The sequence below is a fragment of the Aquarana catesbeiana genome, linkage group LG01, assembly GCF_042186555.1.
Source record: "Aquarana catesbeiana isolate 2022-GZ linkage group LG01, ASM4218655v1, whole genome shotgun sequence".
NCBI lineage: Eukaryota > Metazoa > Chordata > Amphibia > Anura > Ranidae > Aquarana > Aquarana catesbeiana.
This window is the reverse complement of record NC_133324.1, coordinates 109,764,303-109,788,661: the sequence shown is the minus strand read 5'-3', so window position 1 is coordinate 109,788,661 and position 24,359 is coordinate 109,764,303. Positions and strand designations below refer to the sequence as shown.

Here is a 24,359-nt window from a genome sequence, read left to right as displayed (position 1 = left end):
CTGTGGCAATTTAGCCCCATACACAACAAACTAATGCCCTGTGCATTCTGACACCTTTCTGCTGGAACTAACATTACCTGTTTCAGACATTTGAGCTACAGTAGCTCTTCTATTGGATTAGAATACACAGGTCAGCCTACGCTCACTATGTGCATCAGTGAGCCTTAGCTGCCCATGACCTGGTCTCTGGTTTTCCTTCCTTGGGCCACTTTTGGTCGGTCCTGATCTTTGCAGACTGAGAAAGTCCGATGAGAGCTGCAGTTTTGCAGTTAATCTGACTTCATTGTCTTGTCATTACAATTTGGTCCTTGTCAAAGTCGCACAAATCCTTACACTTGACCATCTTTTCTTCTTTCAATACATAAACTTTAGGGACAACTTGTTCACTTGCTGCCTAATACAGTATATCCCACCCACTTTCAGGTGCCATTGTAATGAGATAATCGATTGTTCACGTTACCTGTCAGTGATAATAATGTTATGATGATTTGTCTGTCTATGTATGTATGTATGTATTTTCACTTCCGTATTTGTACTGGTGACCATTGTCATTGACAAAGATAGTAGGGGAAATGCTTGATTTTAGCATTGTGTCCAGAACAAGAGATAAGAGGAAAACTTCCAGTAGGGACTAGAGTTGCCACCTCATCCTTTTAAAACCAAACACATATTAATTACACAGGTTCTGTGGCTGATTAAGATGGTAATTAAACTTGGTTCCCTTTTTGTATTAATTTAGCCTCAGAACCTGTGTAATCCATATATGTTCGGGTTTAAAGGGATGAGGTGGCAACCCTAGTAGGGACACATGTCCTTGCCTAATGTTGTAGATTTCTTAACTTCCTGTTGCGACTTCAGGACAGGCAGTTTCCCAGAAGGTACACAAACAGGCAAAAAAAAAATCTGACAGATTTTTTTTTTTTTTAACCCTTTCCAACCCTGTCAAAAGTTTTGGTTCTACAAACTTTTTTTTTTTTTTTATCAAATGTTTTTATTGCGCACAAAGTCAAAATTTATACATTACATCTGATAATGACGTGACATACAAGTCAGAATAGAGGCGTACATTGAACAATTTAGCCTTCATTGATAAACATATTTCAGTGTTCATACATATAGATTCCTGAGTTCACCGTCCTTATCACTCATTCAGTATATGTGCTTTTATTTTAAACCAGAACAAGAATTTAAAAACAACCAGCATATTACAACCAGTAACTTTTCCTATCCCTCCCTCACCCACCCATAAGTCTGTCTTTGGTAGAAACGGCCCACAGAGTACCCCCTCATCAGCCCAAAACAGAAAAAATTGAGTTCACTATCATCCACCCTTTGCCTGTTCACTTTCCTGAAATAGGAAAAAACAAAAAACAAACAGCCTCCCCACAGAGTACTTATCCCTCGCCTTCCAGGGTATCCGCAGAGTCAACCCATCTAAACCATACCTTATGAAATTTTTTAGAGGCCCCCCTAGCTTCGTAAGTCATTTTATACATCAAGACATCAGAGTTAATTACTTTTTTCCACATCCCCAGTGTTAGCGGTTCATCATGTATCCATCTTCTGGCAATAAGCTTTCGTACTCCAAAAAATAAAATTCTCAGAAATAATTTTGTGTGTGTACTCATTTGTTCTTGTCCAAACACCCCTAGGAGACACCGTAAGGGAGAGCAAATATTTGGCAAATCAAACTGTTCCGAAATGAATTCTGTCACCTGCGACCATAATGGTCTTACCTTTACACATTCCCAAGTCATGTGTAAGAAAGTACCCTCCGCACTCCCACACTTATGACAAAGAGCGGTTCTACAAACTTTAACTCCTTTACAGCCACCTAACATATGTGTGGTGGCAAAAGAATGGGCATGCTGCACATATGCGTTACTACGTGCCCGATGTTTGTGCCAAGAGCGTGCACAAAGACCACATTGTCAAAGACAGCTCTGTCTGAGGTAAAGCTCTTTAGCCAATGGGAATGGCCTCTGAGCATGTGACCACTGTGACAGTGGTCACATGTTTGCAGATTTGTCTGCCCCCCACCCCCCCGGCGTTAAGAATTATTTAAAGGGACGCTGTGGTGGGTGGGAAGGTGTTAGAGTAATGTAGCTTTCATTGAGAGAGAGAGAGGAAAAAAAGCACTCTCCTCTGGTTGATTAGTGTACAATGTAAGGATTTTAACAAACTGCAGTTTGTCCCACCTGTTTCTGTTCTTAAGGAAAAACTATGTTTTACTTTTATTCTTGGAAGTCTGATTCCTCAATGGGAGTGTCTGTGTTCAGTCTAACCAGTTGATGCACTTGCAGAGTTCTCATGAGGAAATGTGCAGTGTCTGCATTACTTTAGGCATAATTAACACTTAGGGAGTATTTCACCAAAAATATCATTCCCATTGCTGAAGATGCCTAAAATGTGAACTGCAAAATCAGTGAGCAAATTGCACAAGCAGGAAATTACATTTCTGGGGAAGTTCTGTACATCATCTGTGTACAGAAGGCTTCCAGGTTGCCATATTGCATTGAATTTTACAGAAAATTACATAAATTTATTTTTTATTAACCTTCAAATACAATATTGCTTGTGTAGCAACTGTATATGGTATGGTCATTTTTTTTTTATTTGCTATATTTTTTCCCACAAAGGTGGAGTTACCCTTTTAGTAAGGATCTAGTCCTTTGGAGCAATGTTGCATATACACACCATCACTACAATAAGTTGTTTTTGCTCTTTCTCTGTCTTCTCTCGCTCTTTTCTTTCACCTTATGCCATAGGTTGATCGCTCCACAGCTAATAAATTATAATTAGATTGTACCATGTGATCATCTTATTTGTGTTATTTTTCCTATTCTTCCAAATAAAGTGATGCTTCCCTCTGAAATTGACGTAAAGGCATTTCCTAAAGACGGAAAACTTTGGGTGGAGTGGACAGCACCGCCTAAAAGTGTTCTTGGTTACATAATAGAATGGTGTGCAAACTCCGATTCCCAGGGTTGTGAGGTGGAATGGCAGCGAGAGCCAAGCACTGTCAATGGGACATTCTTGAGAGGTAAGACTATTTGGATAAACCCTTCCTTTCTAAAGAAGTCCATAGATTTATTTTCTGTTTTATATTTCAAATGAGAGATTGTCCTAAGAGTGCGCCTTTTAAATTATGTGATGGCGTTTTTCCATATATGGTTAACTTAAGATTTTCTGCCCTTGGTTCTTTACCAGTTTTATGTGCACTTGGAGTATATAATTCAAAACCAAATATCTGCCCTAGCTATAATGCTGTTACTGTAACTAGATTTTGTTTGAGTTTTGAAGCACACTATGTTTTCTGTTTCTCTCCTCTGCACTTTGGGGTGCTACTTTCAGTGTAACACCAGATCAAGCTAATGCAGAAAATTCTGTGTATGTAAGATGACCAGGAAAAACATCCAGAGAGTTAAAGGAGAAGTACAGCCAAAGCTCAATTGGCTCTATTTTTCCTGTGGATCACAGGAGTACAGTTCGTTCTGCACTCCTGTGACCTGTTTTCAGCAGGCTGCATTTCGCTGTCTGCTGACATCAGAGCCAGTCCAGGCTCGGGCAAGATCACGACACTGGGGTCGGGATCCGCCCACATGCGCCCGCCTGGACTGACACCTGGCTAAGCCTCTCAGAGAGCCTAAGCAGGCTGCTCCCGCCTCCTCTACGGCCCATCACTCCAGTGAGTGAGGAGTGGGGAAAAACAGAGAGCTGTGACTGACCGTCACCAACTCTCTCTGCTTGGGGAGCTGTGAGAACCAAGCAATCTGTGGGTTTATATTGTTCGGTTCTCAGTGTTCTAGCCGGCTGGGGACAGATGCAGCATCTACCTACTTAAGTATAAATCTGCAAAAACCCTATACTTTTTACTGTACCCTGGCTACAATACTGCAAGGCAAAGCTTACTGACCCTGGCTGCTTTCATACATAGGCCTATTCACCTACCATTATAATGGATAGCCTACTTGTTAAGTGTTTGGATGTGACCTTTAAGTCAGTCAGAGGGAAAGGGGGAAATCTCCCAGACATAGAACCTGTGTCCATGTCTGGGAGAACACACTGTGCAGCTCTTGCAGTCATTGGCATGAGCGCTAATCAGCTCCTGGTCAGATGCTGGTTTTCCAGCAGGACTGTTTAACAGATGCCAGTCGTGAGACCGGCTTCTATCAGACAGGCAGCTGTACACACTGCCCAAATGTTGGTTGGTTCATGCTGAACCAGCCAATATTCAGACCATGTGTACCCAGCTTTTTAGATGCCCTGAACTTTTTCCTGGACAAAAATACAATTTGGTGTGAGATGGTGAACACCCCCCTCACTTCCATCCTAAGGCATCAAGAGGAAGCGGGAGAAGAATTATGCTCAGCTTCACGCCAGTCAGGCAGGAAGTGAAGGATGTTCTCTTTCCTGACTCCACTTGTGCATTACAGACCAGTAGAACTGTTGGGTCATCATGTACAATGTACCCTACTTCTAAACTGCCCAGGTATACAAGGCGATTGGAGGGAGTGCCACCATGTTCCCCACCCATATCCAATGTAAATGGTCGTCTAAATCCGAGTGCCTATGTGTCCTGTATGGGTAGGCCTTAAAGGAGAATTTTTGCTCCCATGGATCTGAGTAGAGGTGTAAATTGAGTGCACATGCATAGCATATGGTACCTGTAATAAATAAATATATACACTCAACATAATGGTGGGGGTTTCCAAGTTAGCAGCGTATTGCCGTAGTTGTAGATTCCCTCATTTGCAGACCCTTGTTTTTAAACCTTTTATCAATTTTGTTTACTGTTATGCTTGCTAGCTTTCACTTATATATTCATTATATTTTTTAAAAGTAATTTTGGTTTTGCATTTAATGCAATTTTTGCTTTTGTCCTTTATAGGTGACCTGAAGCCGTTTGTTTACTATCTGATCAAAGTTTATCCACTATATAAAAGTGGCTCTGAAAGACCAAGATGTGTGGCGGCCTATCTCCAGCAAGGAAGTATGTAATGTTTTAGATGCAAAATAGTGTAAAGGTACTTTGTATATGAGCTGTCTCACATGGAAGTACTAAATACTAATTATCTTGAGTTGTGTGACTTACCCATTACAGCATATGTTGCTAAAACACAATGATATGTAATTTGCTTGTAAAATGCAAAATAAGAGTGGATTTCATTTCTTGGACTCATCAGTGCTAACAAGCCTAACGCAATGTTCTATATTTAGGATTGAAACCAGCGATTCTGGATATACAGACCCAGGGTTACAAAGAAATGATATGCATGGATGGCCCCACCCAATGTGCTGTAATGATAAAGCCTTGCTTTAATTCTGTGCAGTGTGGTTAATTTTGCTTCACTATAAAATATGGTCACATGATGCACATCATCAAGGGGAATAATGGTTTTGAGTCAAAGCCTTCTCGTGGACATACAACTGATTTTTCACAGTCTCTCAGATTTATACGTCACATAGTATAGAATTGTTCTTGTAGGTTTTCTGCTTTAGAATTTCTATGCCGTTTATAACGCCCCCAGATATCATATGAGGCTTCTCCCTCAGTGGTTCTCCCTCTTCATAGTTCCTCTTTCCCTTTTCCACCTTTCTTCCTCATGTTTTAGTCCTTTCCCTCTTCTACCCTATGTGATTAATGCCCCCAGTCACCTTTAATCCCACTTTCTTATACAAGTCCCTATATAAACCGCATGGGAGTGAAAAAAATGAGCAATATGGTTTTGAAGAATACGAATTGTGAGTGAGTTTTGTCCTTTTAAAGTGATTGTAAAGTCTTGTTTTTTTTTTTTTTTTGTTTTTTTTTTTTCCATAAAAATAACATACATGCTATACTTGGCTGCTCTATGCAGTGGATTTGCATAGAGCAGCCCAGATCCTTCTCTTCTTGGGTCACTCTCCGGCTTTCCTGGCCCCTCCCACCTGTTCAGTGTCCCCATAGCAAGCAGCTTGCTATGGGGGCACCTTAGCCATATCACAGCTCCCTGTGTCCATTCAGACACGGAACCCCGGTTGGTCCCGCCCCCTCTCTCTCTTGATAGGCTAACTGACTTTGACAGCAGCGGGAGCCAATGGCACTGCTGCTGTGTCTCAGCCAGTTGGAAGGAGAGTCCAGGGCGGCTGAGTCACTTGTAGACATCGTTGGACAGGGATGGGGCTCAGGTAAGTATTAGGGGGTGCTGGGGTGGCTACTGCACACAGAAGGTTTTTTATCTTAATGTATTAAGATAAAAAACCTTCTGACTTTACAACCCCTTTAACGTCCCTTCCTGCTGTGAGACATGTTTCGACCTTAGACTTGTACAGTTGGAAATATTTACTTATGGCTGAGGCCATATGTATTTCACATGATATCTAGAATCTTACTACTTCATTTTTTTTTTCTTCTTCTGGTATGCCTGTATGCTCGTTGATTAAAAAAAAAAAAAAAAAAAAAACCTGAGATAGTATGCATTTCTAAACTCTGCTTACACAGTGGATAATATAATATTAATAACATGGATAACATACATTGGGTATAAAAAAGAATTACCCCCTTTTAAAATCCCATTTTATTGCTTTGCAGCCTGAAAAAAAAAAAGTTTTTGTTTTATCCAGCTGTATTTACTAGTGCAACTTATAACATCCAAGTAAAAGATATAACACGACCATGTCAGGAAAAAAAAAAAAAAAAAACAGAAGGAAAAAGGTGACCCTTATGTCAGTATTTTGTTGAAACACCTTTTGCTTTAATTCCAGCCTTTAGTCTATTGGGATGTCTCTACTAACTTTGCACATCTAGACTTTGCAATATTTCCACTCTTCTTTGGAGAACTGCTCAAGTTCAGTTAAATTTGATGGTGACCGTTTGTGAACTGCAGGTCATTCTACAGATTTTCAATGGGGTTTAAGCATGGGCTTCTGACTAGGCCATGCAAGAACATTCACCTTTTTCTCCTTCAACCACTGTGTGGTGATTTTTGCTGTGTGCTTTCGGTCATTGTCATGTTGGAAAGTAAACCTTCTTCTCAATGATAACCTTCTGGCAGAGGGCAGCAGATTTTCCTCAAGAATTTGATGGTATTTTGCCCCATTAATTTTTCCTTCTATCCTGACAAGTGCTCTAGTTCCCGCTGCAGAGAAATATCCCCATTACAGGATATTACCACCTCCATGCTTTACTGTAGGAATTGTGTTATTTGGATGGTGAGCTGTATTGGATTTCCACCAGACATATAGTTTGGTGTTGAGGCCAAATAGTTCAATTTTAGTCTCAATCAAAGGCTTAACTGGTGGTTTACTACTGTGGGGAGGTGCATTGACTAGAGACAGGCATAGATCTGTGTCCCCGCTTTGCAGAAAGACAGGATCAATGCCTTCCTTACTGACGGAATGGTGATCTGCCTTGTTACATACAGATCGCCGTTCAGCCTGTGTACAGAATGATCAGTGGGTGCCGGTGGATATCGGGACCCGCTGTTTAGAATCACAGTGGAAGTGAGCCTGCGGCGCGCACTCACGCCCGATACCCAGAAGTGCAGGATCACATATATACAAGATCCTGTGCAGCGCGGCCGTCCTGTAGCAGTAAAACAGCTAAAGGGCAGTCAGTAAATGGTTGAAGCAAAAGCTGGTCCAACAAAATACTGACACAAGGGGGGTGATTATTTTTCCAACTCTGTGATTCTGTGTTTTAAATTTTCTTTTCTATTTTTTCTGACATGTTGGTGTTCTATATTTCACTTGGATATTATAAGTTGCACTGAGTAAATACAGCTGGATAAAACAAAAACTGTCTGCCTTCATTTCAGGCTACAAAGCAACAAAATGTGATTATTTTAAAGGGGGGGGGGTGATTCTTTTCTAATAACCACTGTACATTGACACATACAGACACCAACAAACAGCCTGACCTGACACATCTTGGTTCACTCGATCACACATTATAAATTTGTTCTGGATAGAACTTTATCTGGCAGCCACAGAATCCACAACACTTCCTCCAAGGTCAGATGGTATCTGTAACTGCATCACTGGTTGTGTTTCTAAAGGGAACTGAGAACTCTTTCAATGTATTTGTCATATTTGAACAGTTGGGCCCCTTCAGATCTGCACAGTAAAAACACCTGTGATTTCCAAAATGCAGTTTGTGTGGTGACAAGATCTCTTACATGTATGACATGTTTGTTATTTAAAAAAAAAAATCCTAGATTGGTGCTCTTATAAAATATAAATCATTTTGACTTTCTCTGCAGTTCCTGAGGAAGGACCTATTGTTCGTCACAAGTCAGTGGAAAAGACGAAAGCAGTTATTGAATGGGAACCAGTTCCTTTAGAGAAACAGAATGGTTTCATCACCAATTACACACTGAAATATGAAGCCAAAAATGGCCCAGTAACAAGTAAGTAACTATCTAACCTAATGCCTAACCTAGAGTGCCTAATCCCTTCCTTGAGATCATATCTGTATAGGTTTCACAATGTGTTGTCTGTCCAGTGTGTCAAACATACCACAAGCAGCCTAAAGTCTGGCCTTCTCTCTTTTTTGTAGCGCCTATTCACACCGTATATGTTGCATATGCTATTGAGCATTCTACGTTTCTGTGCAGTGTGCACCAATGTATGTCAATGCAGCACAGCTTTGCCAACACAACTTGGGGGGGGGGGGGGGGGGGGGGGTTGTCTTGGAATCAAGCAAGAAGTCTGCAAAACTATAACTTGGCATCAAACTGCATTCGTGTGTGGGTGATGAATCGGACAGCAGCGCCCCAATATTTATTTCAGTTTGTGTTAATTTAACCCCTTCCCGCCAAGCGTACGCAGATGTGCGTACTCAGCTTTCTGGGGTAGTTATCCCGGTACTGTTTTTCTAGAGCCGGCGATCAGCTATCCAGGTATAACAACCGATGCGGCTAAAAGCCGCTCAGCTGTTATAACGGAGGAGCCGGAGGGGACGATCCCGATCCCTCCATAAAGAGTACCTGTCACCACCTATTACTGTCACAAGGGATGTTTACATTCCTTGTGACAGCAGTAAAAGTGATCAAAAAATTTTTTTTTTTTTTTAAAACACAATTTATTAATATAAAAATAAGAAAAAAAAAAATTTAAAGCGCCCCCGTCCCCGCGAGCTCGCGCAGCAAAGAAAACGCTTACGGAAGTCGCGCCATATATGTAAACGGTGTTCAAATCACACATGTGAGGTATCGCCGCGCGCGATCGTCAGAGCGAGAGCAATAAGACCTAGCACTAGACCTCCTCTGTAACTCTAACCTGGTAAACGTAAAATAAATTTAAAGAGTCGCCTATGGAGATTTTTAGGTACCGTAGTTTGTCGCCATTCCACAAGTGCGTGCAATTATAAAGCGTGACATGTTTGGTATCTATTTACTCGGCATAACATCATCTTTCACATTATACAAAAAAATTGGGCTAATTTTACTGTTTGGTTTTTTAAAATTCATGAAAGTGTCCCTTTTCCCAAAAAGTTGCGTTTAAAACACCGCTGCACAAATACCGTGTGACATAAAATATTCCAACAATCGCCATTTTATTCTCTAGATTCTCTGCTAAAAAAATATATATATATTGTTTAGAGGCTCTAAGTAATTTTCTAGAAATAATACGGATTTTAACTTGTAAACACCAAATGTCAAAAATAGGCTTAGTCGTGAAAGGGTTAAAAAAAAAAGTGAAACAAAAACAGCAGCACAGGTAACCTTTACATTTAAACTTGTGCTCTATCCATTCATGCAGTGTCGGTGGATATGAAAGAAGTATATTTTCTCCCCCCATCTCCCAGGATTGCTTGGTGTGGGCATAGGCATAGGACTCCTAGAAATGGCTCATTCAGCTAGTAGAGCCCTTGCACACTGGGGCGGGGGCGGCGTCGGCGGTAAAACGCCGCTATTAATAGCGGCGTTTTACCGTCGGTATGCGGCCGCTAGCGGGGCGGTTTTACCCCCCGCTAGCGGCCGAGAAAGGGTTAAAAACCACCGCAAAGCGCCTCTTCAGAGGCGCATTGCCGGCGGTATAGCCGCGCCATCCCATTGATTTCAATGGGCAGGAGCGGTAAAGGAGCGGTATACACACCGCTCCTTCACCGCTCCTTCACCGCTCCGAAGATGCTGCTAGCAGGACTTTTATTACCGTCCTGCCAGCGCATCGCTCCAGTGTGGAAGCCCTCGGGGCTTTCACACAGGAATACATGCAGCGGCACTTTCGGGGCGGTTTGCAGGCGCTATTATTAGCGCAATAGCGCCTGCAAACCGCCCCAGTGTGCAAGGGCTCGTAGAGGAATTACATTTGGTGCTTTGGAAAAAGGCAGGTGCACACTATAGCAGGATATGCTTTGTTCTTTTTCTAAGTCACAGGTTTGCAACCGCTTTAAATAATAATTAGTTGAAAAGCACTACAATGCATATAAAACACATTGCAATGCAATCCAGTGAAGTAAAAGTTGCATATTAATGCGTGCTAAATGCCACATTGTGTTGTGTATACTTTAGCAAAACCAAGACAAGATTTCAGTTTCTAGACAGGTCTCCAAATGTAGCTGATCTGACCGTTCAGCTTTAAAAGGACACTACTAGTTTTAATTATGACTTGCTAGATGAAAACTGTAAACTGTACACTTCCTATTCAGTTCTAATGTCTGTGAAATGATATTGTGAAAAAGCTGCAGGTATCATTTGATGTGGGTTTAATTTAAAGGTATGCTTCTGATTCTTGAAGCGATGTGCCAGCTGAAAAAAATAATTTTAAAAGTCAGCAGCTACAAAACACTGTAGCTGCTGACTTTTAAGAAGGACACTTACCTGTCCAGGGAGCCTGTGACGTCAGAGGCCGATCTGTCCATCAGATCGCGTGCCGGCGCAGCCATTCTATCTAAGAGAAACAGGCAGTGGAGCCTTGCGGCTTCACTGCCCGTTTCCTACTGCGCATGCGCAAGTCGCTTTGTGAATGGGCGGCTGTCTTCTGGGACACACAGGTCCCAGAACACGATGCGAGGGATGAAGAGAAGGAACAGCTCCGCAAAGAAGAAAGTGGCAGATTAGGAAGGGATTAGGAAGACTGCCTAGCAACAGGCGTTTCGGGTAAGTAAAAAAAAATTTTTTTCAAATGTTTTTTTAAAAAATTTAAAGAGCCTGTTTGTGTAATAATTTTTTTTTAGGGTGGACCTCCGCTTTAGGTGTTTGCTTTTCATTCTAGTACAGGATGATCCTGCCACTCTGGAACTCCCATGTGGTATAATTGAATAATTTTGGTTTGGTTAAAGTAGTTCATTCCCATGTCTGATTTGGTTCAGGAAAAATGCATTGGTACTGTATCTTAGTCTTAGAAACTAGTTTCTGGAAAAGGTTCATGTCTATGGTAGTTTTAGGTTCCTGCAGCCAGGATACCAGTATAACCACTTCTTGCCTTGGACATTTATATATGTACACTGCATGGGAAGTGGTTAAAGGAAGTTCAAAAATAACAGATGTACTGGCAGGATCGCCAGGTGAAAATAAAAGCAAAAATATGCCTAAGTCAGTGAAAACAAATGCATACGCCACGTCCAGGAATTGATAGGCTGCAGTATAGACTGCTCAAAAAAAATTAAAGGAACACTTTGAAAACACATCAGATCTTAAGGGGGGGAATATCATGCTGAATATCTATACTGATACTGGTATCTATACTGGGTAATGTGTTAGGAAGGAAAGGATGCCACATCGTTTGATGGAAATTAAAGTTATCAACCTACAGAGCGCTGAATTCAAAGAAACCCTGAAAATCAAAGCGAAAAAGTGATGCCGCAGGCTAGTCCATCTTGCTGAAATTTCATTGCAGCAACTCAAAGTGAAACTCAGTAGTTTGGATGAAGGGACACAGACTGCCATTGTTTAGCCTGTAGAGGTCTGTGCGTCCCTTCATGGATATGCCTCCCCAGATCAGTGCAGTGCAGGTCTGTTGCATTGTAATTCCTATATTGCAGTGCAAGCTCTCTGTCTCCTGCTATGAATTAGCTTTCCACAGCTTAGTCAAATCAGCATGCTATAGTAGGGGAGAAAATACACGTCCAGGAAAGCAGCACTATAAAACATGCACAAGTCTCTTTATCAAGGTGAATATCCCAACTCTATCTGCACTTCATACCTCAGTGCGTCTGATGGAACAGACGCAACATTTCTAGGATGAAAATGTGTTAATTTCATTATATTCCCTTCCTCATTTTCAAACTATACTGTTTTTTTAATATGCTTCATATCTGAGGTCTTGTTAATAATACAAGATTTTCTTTGTTTTCTAGCTGTCACGTTGAATTCCACTCAGACTGAGTACATGATGACTTCCCTGACCGGTAACACAGTATACAGCGTCAGTGTGACGGCCAGCAATGAGATTGGAGGGAAGGAAGGCTTACCGTTCACGTTTTCCACCAATAGGTTTGGTAAGGATCACCCATTCAGAAAGTTCTGATCGTAGACTCAAAGTGTGTAAAGGGGATGGCTGCTCTCATTACTCAGTGCAACCAATAAGAGTCTCCTAGTTCATTCTCCTATATGGCACTAAGTGAATTGAATAGAAATGTTTTTGATGCACACACCAAAACCAGCTTTTCATTAAGAACTATAGATATACGATGCTCAGCCTTTTCTTGAAGGACCTCAAGTTCTGTTAATTTTATCATGAAGAATTTTGGTAGAAAACAGTAGATGTGGAAAGCAAAATTTTATTAAACATTTAGTATGTATATTCTAGTGAATGTAAATCTTAGTTTACTAACTTACAGCAGTGCTTAAAGTGGTTCTAAATCCTCAAGGTTTAATCCCCCCAGCTCCCCTTATTCTTTTTTTCAAATATAATATTTATTAAAACCCCACAATGGGCAAAAAACAGATCATTACATCTATGTCATAAAGCCAGTGAAAACATCAGATAAAAAAACTGACCGGTACATCAGACAGCAATGCAATGCCATGTAAACATGATATAGATTCTAAAAACAAACATCTATGAAAAGTGGCAATGGAAGATATAAAGAAGGAATCTATAAATTTCCATTATCGGCTGTCCGATAGAAACAACGGAAAGTGGACTATGGGGCAGGACCCGAAGTCGCCCATGACCATTTTTCCTATTTTCAACAATTAAAGGAAAACGAAAAGAAGAGAGGAAGAGGCAACGGGAGAGTAAAGAAGGAAGGAAGAGGGTGAGAAAGATGAGGAGGGAGGGGGGGGAGTCCAAGTGGTGTTGGCTCAGGCCAACCAAGATGGTCAGTTAATTGAGTGCATGTGTGGTGGAGGCCAATACCCTCTGCAGAAAGGACAAACTATCAAATATCTCTATAGTGCAAAAATTGTATACATAAATAAGTTGTGCTGATAACATAAGTGATTCTAGTGTACCAAGTGAGAAAACACAAGAAATGCACTCTCTTGCAATGAAAAACCAATTTCTAAATGAACACAAACGTGACTGGAAACTATATATAAAAAGTCTATATGAAAAACATTTCATCAGAAAGTGAAAATGATGATAATTGAGTCCGTGATGAAAACAAAAATAACAGTATGATTCCGAAAGTGTGATAAAAGTCTAAGAATCCTTCAACCTTCACCCCAGGATAGAGGGAGGATGGAATAGGGGGATGAGGGAGATCCTGGGAACAGAAGACCAAAGCCATCCGGTGTGTGGGGACCCTTACCGGAACTGGTGGACCCCTGAAGAGCAAGGTCTAATGCGCCAGTAGATTTAGCCCTCTGCGGGGTCTAACAGGCCTCCGTCCTCTTAGAATACTTCAAACGTAGCAGAGAATCCTCTGTGATGTCCTGATTGTGAATGGAGAGTCCGGTCTGTGGAACGCATTGTGACACAAGTCACCAGTGCAAAAGAACAGAACACACTCCAATAGTGTAATAAAGTTTAAAAAAATGATGGCCTTTATTGCTAAAAAACGCGGACGTGGCCGCATACAACATAAAGCTTAAAAACCAACAAACACCCGTACATCCGGGGTCATGTGGGGCGCAATGACGTCAGCACGTAACACTGCCCAATGGAGTGGGATACAGGACTTTGCAGCATTCAAGAAATGTCGTACAATGGATTTTTTATAGAGTTTGGCTGAGATGCTACAGACCTGCACCAAGAAAAAGGCCGGATCGCCAGGAATCTTGTAGTCTTGCGCCCAAAAGTGGGTTAATTTAGGGCACGACCAAAATACGTGGAGCAGCGTTCCTCTGTCCCCTGGCATCTACAACAATGGTCAGAAGTGGAGGGGTAGTATTGATGTAAGAGGTGGGGAGTGAGGTACCATCTTAAGAGTTTATAATTAGTCTCTTGGATTTTCGTACAAACTGATAATTTCGATGCGAATCTGAGAATGTCGCGTCTGAGCAGGTGTAAATGTACGTTGCAGTTCCTTTTCCCATTTGTCCAGGAACGGTAAATGCGCTTGTGTAGCTGGGCAGTTCAATAGGAAATATGTTTTGGATAGCACTTGTGTTAGGGTGCCCTCTTCAGAACAATATTCCTCAAACGTCGTAAGAGGACAGCTAAATCCCTGTGGATTAGGTAGGGGCTCCCCTTATTCTTACCTGAGCCAAAATGGTCCACCGATGTGCAAGAGCAGCGGCTCTCGCTGCTGTCTCCCTCTTCATTGGGCAAATTGATAGCAGTGGGAGTCACTGGCTCCCGTTCCTGTCAATCCACTCCAGTAACTGGGGGGGGGGCTGGGCCGAGTCCCATTGTCTGTGTCAGTGGGCGCAGCACTGGGGCTTGGTGGTGAGCACACACGAGTGCCCCCATTGGGAAGTGGTTTCCCATGGGGGCACTGGACAGAGAGAAGGAGCCAGGAGTGCCAGAGGGAGACCTGAGAAGGTTTGCGGGCCCCCCTGTGCAGAGTAGGCAAGTATAGAGATGTTTGTTGTTTGTAAAGGTGTTTTTTTTGGGGGGGGTTTTTTTGTTGTTTTTTTGTATCTCTTTAGGTCAGTGGTTCTCAACCTTCCTAGTGCTGTGACCCCTTGATAACATTTCCCAAGTTGTGGGGATCCCTCACAATAAAATAATTTTTGTAGCGTGGATTGTCAGCACCAAGGCAAGACAAGTAATTTACGCCCCTAACCCACGGATATTTAGAGCTCCCTGATTCCCCTCCACTCATACAGTATTAAAACCCCTTATTGTACATTTTAGGATGCATCACTCATTCTCTTTGTTCTCCTTTCTTTCCCTTTTATCTCTCTCTATCTTAATTTCTTTTTTTTTTTCTTCCCCATCTCACTCTCTAGCCATCTTTCTTGTTCTTTCTCTTCTTCTTTCACTCCCTTTTTCTTTGTTCCTCCCCCTCTTGTCCGCTACCTTCCATGTATTCTCTATTTTTATTCCTTCTCTTATGCCCTGTACACACGGTCAGATTTTCCAACGGAAAATGTGTGATAGGACCTTGTTGTCGGAAATTCCGACCGTGTGTGGGCTCCATCACACATTTTCCATAGGAATTTCCGACACACAAAGTTTGAGAGCTTGCTATAAAATTTTCCGACAACAAAATCTGTTGTCAGAAATTCCGATCGTGTGTACACAAATCCGACAAAGTGCCACACATGCTCAGAATAAATTAAGAGACAAAAGCTATTGGCTACTGCCCTGTTTATAGTCCCGACGTACGTGTTTTACGTCACCGCGTTCAGAACGATCGGATTTTCTGACAACTTTGTGTGACCGTGTGTATGCAAGACAAGTTTGAGCCAACATCCGTCGGAAAAAATCCATGGATTTTGTTGTCGGAATGTCCGATCAATGTCCGACCGTGTGTACAGGGCATTACTCCTTGGTGGCGGGGAGTTGGGATAAGTGGTAGTGCTGGCGGGGAGTTCTGATCATCCAACTTGGGTGCTCTTGATCAAGGTCATCTGCTGATCTGAGAACTGTTGTGGGGACTTTTATGGCAACTATAATCACAGGTAGTGTTACTCACTGTGTCTCCGACAGCAGCAGTGGTGTCTCGCAGCAGTGACACCTATGCCGAAATCAGGAGATGGGTCATCCTTCAGCCCCTCCCACTTCCCATTCCTCACCAGTCAGCTGACCTCTAGTGTCTAGAGCAGATCTTTCTCCGTGTGGCCCTGGATTCCTCACGCTTTGGCCTGGTCTTTTATTGGGCTTTGGTTCTTTGGCACATCCCCAACTATGCCCCAGACCAGTAGTGTAAATTATTATTGATAATGAAGTATACAGACCAAGCGCTGAAATGGATATAGGGCAAATGGTGATACAAACAAATAATTGGTGGTTGAAATAAAATATTATGTGATTGAAAAATTTAATTAAGCTGCTATCAATCATAAAAGTGGTCAGAATCCATACTAAAAAGTGTAAAAAAATATATATAAATATTGATGTGCTCTAATAGATATTCAATCAGTGTGTATCTCACACCATGTGAAATACAGAAAATGTGCAGATACAGGATGTGATTAATAAAAATGCATACCGTGCTTGGGTTCACTGAATAAATAAAATAAAATAATTTTTTACGATAAATAAAGTGCACATATGCATCTAGATTCCTTATAATATGCTAACTGCACTAATGCTAATAAATTGAAACCAATCCCAATAGTGCTCAATGATACAATTACAAAATGAAATAATAAGTGACGTTCTAAAATCAGCTACTACATGTGAACGGTGCACTTCAAAGGGGTGTAGAAATACGGAAAACAAAGAAAATTAGTAGTTCAAAAATTAAGGATGATAATATAATTAGCCCAGCAGTCCATCATTTGAAGTTAGAGGGTTAATTACTATATTAAATGTCAATCCTATTCATGGCTTTATCATCAACAGGCTCTTATTCCAAACGAAGCAATATTGTTAACTTGCGCTTAGTTTCCCTTTGTACTCTCAGCATGTAATGGATTATGCAAAATAAACAAGAAAGCATATCATTGCGCAATGAACTAATAAGATAAGGACAAAGGCAAAACAGCACAGTGATACACTCACAAGCGCCAGGTTAGTCAAGGCATAGAGGCATACAGATTGCAGTCAGCTGCTGTGGATGAGGCTCATTCCGAGAGCCGCTGCTGTTGACCTGATGTGATAGACAGCAGTGAACGTCACTGGCTCGAGCCAGTGACGTTCACTACACCCCTTGAAGTGCACTGTTCACATGTAGTAGCTGATTTTAGAACGACACTTATTATCTCATTTTGTAATTGTATCATTGAGCACTATTGGGATTGGTTTCAATTTATTAGCATTAGTGCAGTTAGCACATTATCAGGAATCCAGATGCATATGTGCACTTTATTTATTGTAAAAAATTCTTTATTTTATTTATTGAGTGAACCCAAGCACGGTATGCATTTTTATTAATCACATCCTGTATCTGCACATTTTCTGTATTTCACATGGTGTGAGATACACACTGATTGAATATCTATTAGAGCGCATCAATATATATATATATATATATATATATATATATATATATATATATATATATATATATATATATATATATATATATATATATATATATATATATATATATATATATATATATATATTTTTTTTTTTTTTAAATTCATATTGGTGGATGACCAGGACAGAACAGAAAAAGATTTGGTTCTTGCCATCAGTCACTGTTGATAACATTAGTAATAGTTGAAGAGGAAAAGGATCCTGGACAGCCACATTCAATGAAGAAAGGCATCTTTATTAGACAAAAATAGATAAAATCCAAAATACAGTCACATCAGAGGTGGAGAAGCACAGGGAAAAAAACGAACGCGATTCACATCAACTGATGCGTACTCATAGCTATGAGTACGCATCAGTTAATGTGAAAAGAGTTAGCGATTTTCCCTGTGCTTCTCCACCTCTGATGTGACGGCCCGTGCACCCGCTGCGTACAGCGTGACCGTACCCACGGGTCCCGTGGACTCTATGTCCGCCGGTGTCCTGGCGATCGTGTCACGGAGCCGCAGTACGGGTAGATGCCTATGTAAACAAGGCATTTCCCCGTTCTACCTTGTGACATGACGGAGATCACCGCTCCCTGTCTTCGGGAGCAGTGATCTGTCATGTCAGTGGTATCCCACCCCCCCCCCCCCAGTTAGAATCACTCCCTAGGACACACTTAACCCCTTGATCATCTCCTAGTGTTTAACCCCTTCCCTGTCAGTGTCATTTACACTGTTGTAATCAGTGTATTTTTATAGCACTAATCGCTCTATAAATGACAATGGTCACAAAATAGTGTCAAAAGTGTCTGCCATAATGTCGCAGTCATGATAAAAATCACAGATCGCCATTACTAATAAAAAAATAAAAATTAATAATAAAAATGCCATAAAACTATCCCCTATTTTGTAGACGCTATAACTATTGCGCCAATCAAACCAATCAGTATACGCTTATTTATCCAAAAAATGTAGAAGAATACATATCGGCCTAAACTGAGGAAAAAATGTGTTGTTTTTTTTTATCATATATATTTTTGGGGGGAATATTTATTATAGCAAAAAGTAAAAAATATTCCTTTTTTTGTAAAATTGTTGCTTTTTTTTTGTTTATAGCGCAAAAAATAAAAACCGCAGAAATTATCAAATACAACCAAAAAAGAAAGCTCTATTTGTGGGGAAAAAGGACGTCAATTTTGTTTTGGTGTAACATCGCACGACCGCGCAATTGTCAGTTAAAGCGACGCAGTGGCGAAACGAAGGGGTAAAATCTTCCAGGGCTGAAGCGGTTAATGTTTTTTTCTACGTTACACCAAACAGCATGATGGATGCAGTTATACTATGACCTTGCTTTTCCCAATTTTTACACCAGAGGAATCCTTGAAATAATTTTAAGGCCTTGGGGTAACCCCTGCTGAAATCAATTCACTAGGGGACAGTGAGAAGAATGCCCCTTACATTGGAGTTCAGTGAAAAGATTGCCTCCTAAATCTAGGTACACACTATCAGTTTTTTTTTTTTTTTCGTTCAACTCAGCGGGCTGAACGAAAAAGAACTGAGGCACTCGCTGTACTAACTATCCAATGTTAGTACAGTGAACTCCCTGTTGAGCTCTTGTGTTCTGACAGGGGGACTGCCCCCCTGATGTCATTTTACTAGCTCTTCCTATTGGCTTTGGACACAAATCTACCTAAGCTCCATCAGATGGGAGGTTAATCAGGCACAGCCTAAGGAAACCTAGTTCAGAATGGTTGCTTTGGCTGCATAATGTTGTAAGAGGATCTTAAATGCTTTAGACAGAATGCATTATAACATATATATTCAAAACTTATTTTCATTTTTTTTATGCTCCTTCAGCAGCTGATTTAATCACTTGCTATGTAGCTTCTCTATCTTTTAATCCTGGTCTATGTTCCAGTATAAGCTGGTTACCATGACTGCTGCCCCAGGTCTTCTGGTCCAGGGTGGCTTCTTTCTCTTGCAGCATCCAATGGAGTCACCCTTGCATGCAAGGACTAGAATTGTCTCCCTACACTGGGTGCATCAATAGAAACACACAGCCCCATAGCCTAGGTTGGTAAAACACTCCCCTGCTCCTCCTGCCCTGCCCCCCCCCCCCTTCTCCAAGCTAACAGACCTGATAGCAACTGCACAGTTCACCATAAACTCTTTCCTTTAAAAAAAATGAAAGCTCAGGAAAGCAACAGATAGTTTACTGTGGGATTTTTTTTTTTTATTTTATTTATTGTGCTTTAATGCAATTAAAGCAAAAAAAAAAATCAGTGTTTAATACTACTTTAAGCCAAATTTCTTTAAGAAGTCTTTCATGGTAGAAACATGAAGGCTGTCATTATTGACTTCTCATTCTGTCAGATGAGGACTTCTGACTATCATAGTTTGCATACTTTGAATGTATTAAAGCAGAAGGTCAGCATGTGGCCAGGTAACTAACATTTTGAGGAGGCGGCAATGAAAACCCTCATTTTTCTCAGGTTTACTTTATTCCACGCAGGTGTTTGGTGCAGTGTTGGCTTTAGACTGAACATATTTGTATGCAAATATCGACCTGCATTTTCTTGCTGCTTTAACTTGCCATTCATTTTCACAGTAACCTTCTCTGTATTTTCTTCGTTTGTTTATAGACACTGGAGAGGTTGAAGCAATTGTGGTTTCCTCTTGTATCGGTTTTCTATTACTTGTGCTTATTGGCGGGATCCTGCTTTGTAACAAGAGAGATCTGTAAGTATTGAGTTAATCGTTACACTATTGTCTCCCCATGTGGAGACTAAAAAATAAATGCAACATGGTTTTATATTATGACAAGTGAATACTGGTTGATCAATGATAATTGGATGAAGTCCGTACTCGTTGCTCCTTGGATTTTCCCTCCGTGGAGTCTTGTAAGCTACTACTGTGCTGAGAATTTTGTCTGCTGGTGGTGGTCTGATTGAAATTAAAAAGGTTGACAATTAAAAATAAAATTTGGGTTATTTCATCGATTTAATAGGAAACATTGCAGGGAGGTCAGGTACAGTGTTTTCTATACATTAATGAAATAACCAAGCCTAGCATGGAAATTTGGAGTGTGAAAATTTCCCAGAATCCCATGCTATAATGGTTATTTATAGTTCAGGAGACCCCACAGTTAAGAGAAGTATGGGGTTTTTTTTCCCCCCGAATCCTACTTACCGAGGTGGATGTAGCATTGGTCCGATGCATCTTTCCCCTGCTGGCTCTAACACAAAGAACTGAGTGATCAAACATCGATTGGTTCTCAGAGCTCTCTAAGTGTCAGTCACCGCTGTCTGCTCTGCCTACTCCCTTGCTCGCTGGAGCGCTGTGCTGTGGAGGGGGCGGGAGTAACCGGCTCAGGCTCGCTGTGGCAGTCCAGACATGTGGGCAGATCCCGACTTTGTTGTTGCGATCTTGCCGGAGCCTGGACCGGCTCTGTGACATCAGTGGCTTCAGCTGAAATTTGTCTGCTGAAAACGGGTCACAGGTGTGCAGAACGAACTGCAATCCTGTGATCCACAGGAGAAGTACAGCCAAACAAGCTTTTTCTGTACTTCTCCTTTTAACCAGTAGTAAACTTCGTAAAAGAAAAAAACATTTTTCACCCTGCAAGGCAATGTCATATTGTGCTAGTATGCATTGCATACTAGCACATTATGAGAGATTTGCTTTAAAATGAAGCCCTCCAGCCGCGTGCTGCCACTGCTGACAGGACTTCCGTTTTCACCCGTTCTTCCTTCTGGGTTAGCGGACTCTGACTGGCCGAGGCCGTGTTGACGCCAGCACATGCGCACGGGAGCTACTGCTTACAGCACAGACCTCTGAAGGAACGGCACGGTATGCCGTTCCCTCAGAGCGCCTGTGTCGGTGACGTCACCGGCTGCTGCTTCGTGTAACATCTCCTAAACCGTGCACGTTTAGGAGGATACTCATTTTACCTACAGGTAAGCTTTATTATAAGTTACAAGACTTTCTTCTTTTTTCAAAATGATTAATAGAACGATCACAGACATTCCAAGAGGTTTGAACATGTTTGTGTGCAATAAGTGCTTGTGACTGTTGGCAGTATGAGGTATAGTTTCCACACTTTGTCAAACTTGGTTTTTGGGGTGTGTCGTGTTTTGTTTTTTTTTTCATTTTTTTGCATCTTTCTATTTGCCAACTGCTACTTACTACAGGCATACATGGCTCAGTTTTCTTTTCCATCTACGGGATGAAGGAGGGCAAATTGATTTGGTTTTCCTAATAACAGTGTGGTCAGAGGAACCTCCACTGCCATCTATTGTATTCAGACAACAGTAATAGGATGCAGTTACTTTTTGTTTAACTTTCCACCTGGCTCAGTAGATTTTTTAAATTGACTATTGTTGAGCCCAGTGGTGCCAGCAGGGCCACCTGTGACTTGAATTGTGGCCTATTTAGTGGGAATCGGTGAAGATTTAAGCCGTCTTTAAAGGCCTATAATCATTTACTTGATTTACATCACAAAAATGTGGCACTTTATGTTGAATGTGCAGTTCTGTAGTAGTAGTAGTAGTAGTAGACTTTTTTTTTCTTTTCAGGATTAAAAAACACATTTGGCCAAATGTTCCAGATCCCTCAAAAAGTAATATCGCTCAATGGTCTCCCCAAACGCCTACAAGGGTAAGTTAATGAGGCTTGTTTAAGAACATCACTCGGGTTTCTTTGTTACTAAAATTATTCATAATCTATGTTTTCACTTATGAAATCATTAACCCTGTTTGTGGAAGGGGGGGCGGGCATTGTCTGGGGTCTTCATGCCTCTAACTGCTAGGATAATAAAGAGATTAACACCTTGATGCCAACCACACTCATATATGCGGCTGCTCGGTGGGTGGGCTGCACATATGCAGCCGCATATGTGCAGCCGCATATGTGCAGCCTTGTTAAAACAACTTACCATGCTGGGAGCACTGGGCTGTATTTGAATTGCCCCCATTGCAAGGAAAGGAGTTGCATTTAGTAACTGCAAGAACTCTTTATTTTAGAACAATAAAAAACAATACCCTGCTTTTAAAGGATTCCATTTCTCTTTATTAAAAGATAGCTCAATCCCCGACTTGAAAAAACTACTAGGACTTTAAAGGTACCACACCAAAAAAAAATAAGAATTAAAACTTGGATTATTATTATACAAAACATGAAAAGGGATTACAATGTAAGTGTTACACATCCAGGTATTGTTTCAGAACAATTGCAGTTACATATCAAGCCATTAGTGATAACTGTATCCTAGGTTGGTCATAGAGAGGATCTCATATACATATCTTCATCTCCAACATGTTTCACAGGACAAAGCCCACTTCCTCGGGGAGAACTGGCATATATCTGCTATGAGGGTTTATATTGCATGTAACCTCTTCCCAGAATTGAAGACTGCAGCCACCACAGAGAAAAAGGGACCCCCGCCAATAAAAATTATATATTGTATATCTCGGATAAGGAGGAGCTGGTATATGGCCCCTTACGTGGAAAGGGGTGGAGTGAGACAGAGATGCCCCCACTGCTGGCCACACTGCTTCCTGTACTCCATGGTGCCGCTCCCCAATATTTTCCAGATGTCATTCTCGCCATACAGGCTGTCCCCTCCAGCACACTAAAAAATGACACTTACCCTGAGTGTAATTTTTTGGCATGCTGGAGAGCACAGCCTGTTTGGTGAGACATCAGAACAATATTGAGGATCGGCACCCTGGAGCACTAGAACTAGTGTTGCCAGCAGTGGGGGCATCTCCGTCCCCCCTCCACGTCTCTCTTAAAGGGAGCATATACCAGCTCCTCCTTATCCGAGATACGGTGGGTATAGAAAAGAATCAGATCTCTTTACAATCATATTTTGTTGCTTTGCAGCCTGAAATGAAGATGCACAGTTTTTGTTTTAGCCAGCTGTATTTACTGTTTTAAATGTGCAAGTTATAACTTTTAACATCTAAGTGAAAGATTTAACACTAGCATGTCAGAAAAAAAAAATCAAAAACAAAATCACTAAGTTGGAAAAAGGATCACAAACCCTTCCTTGAGGACTGCAGTCCACAAACGGTCACCATCAAATGTAACCGAACTTAAGCAGTTCTGCAAGAGTGGGCAAATATTGCAAAGTCAAGATGTGCAAAGTTAGTAGAGACATGTTTCACATGGATGCTATGAGTTGCACTGAGTAAATACAGCTGGATAAAACAAAAACTGTGTCTTTCTTCATTTCAGGCTGCAAAGCAACAACATTTGATTATTTTAAAGGGGAGTGATTCTTTTCTATACCCATTGTATATATCATTTTTATTGGCAGGGTCCCTTTTTCTCTGTGACAGCAGGAGGGGAGGAAGGGAAAAGGATGCAAAGAAGGGAAGGGGCCGCAGGAGGGAAAAAAGAGCAAACGTGAAAGGGAGCGGAGGAGCCATAAGAAAGGGGACTTCAAGTGTAACACCTGATCCCTATTCCAAACAAGGATATTGTGGAAGGATCACCTCAACTCAAGGTCTATGGGGATCATACCTTTTCAAACTTCCAGGGGCATCTCCTATTAATATACGCTAACCTCTACATGGGAAGGGCTGCGTTCACGATAGCCTGCCACGAGGCCACTGCAGATACCATCAAGGACGACCATTTCATCACTATTTCTTTTTTGGCATAGTAAAGGAGATAAGATATCAATAGCTTAGTATGGTGAGACTGTTGTTCATCATCCTGAATCCCCAGTAATGCTGGGGACGGAGAGGATGAGAGGGTTAATTGTAGTCTAATGCCCCGAACCTGCTCTCAAACATTTGTGTGCGGAAATTCCGACAGCAAATGTTCGATGGAACATACACACGGTCGGACTTTCCGATGACAAGCTCACATTGAACATTTCGCGTCGGAAAGCCCGATCGTGTGTATGCG

The 24,359-nt window shown here is 41.4% G+C and overlaps 1 protein-coding gene across 2 annotated transcripts in view; it reads left to right on the top strand.

Moving 5' to 3' along the window:
• The window catches only part of IL6ST (interleukin 6 cytokine family signal transducer), a 101,871-nt gene that overhangs the window by 72,090 nt on the left and 5,422 nt on the right, over positions 1-24,359 (top strand). For both annotated transcript variants that reach the window (XM_073622841.1, XM_073622850.1), the window contains 6 exons: positions 2,858-3,043; positions 4,892-4,993; positions 8,241-8,387; positions 12,281-12,421; positions 20,087-20,183; positions 22,019-22,100. In XM_073622841.1, coding sequence (XP_073478942.1) covers positions 2,858-3,043; positions 4,892-4,993; positions 8,241-8,387; positions 12,281-12,421; positions 20,087-20,183; positions 22,019-22,100 — 755 coding nt within the window. The remainder of the gene's footprint in view (positions 1-2,857; positions 3,044-4,891; positions 4,994-8,240; positions 8,388-12,280; positions 12,422-20,086; positions 20,184-22,018; positions 22,101-24,359) is intronic.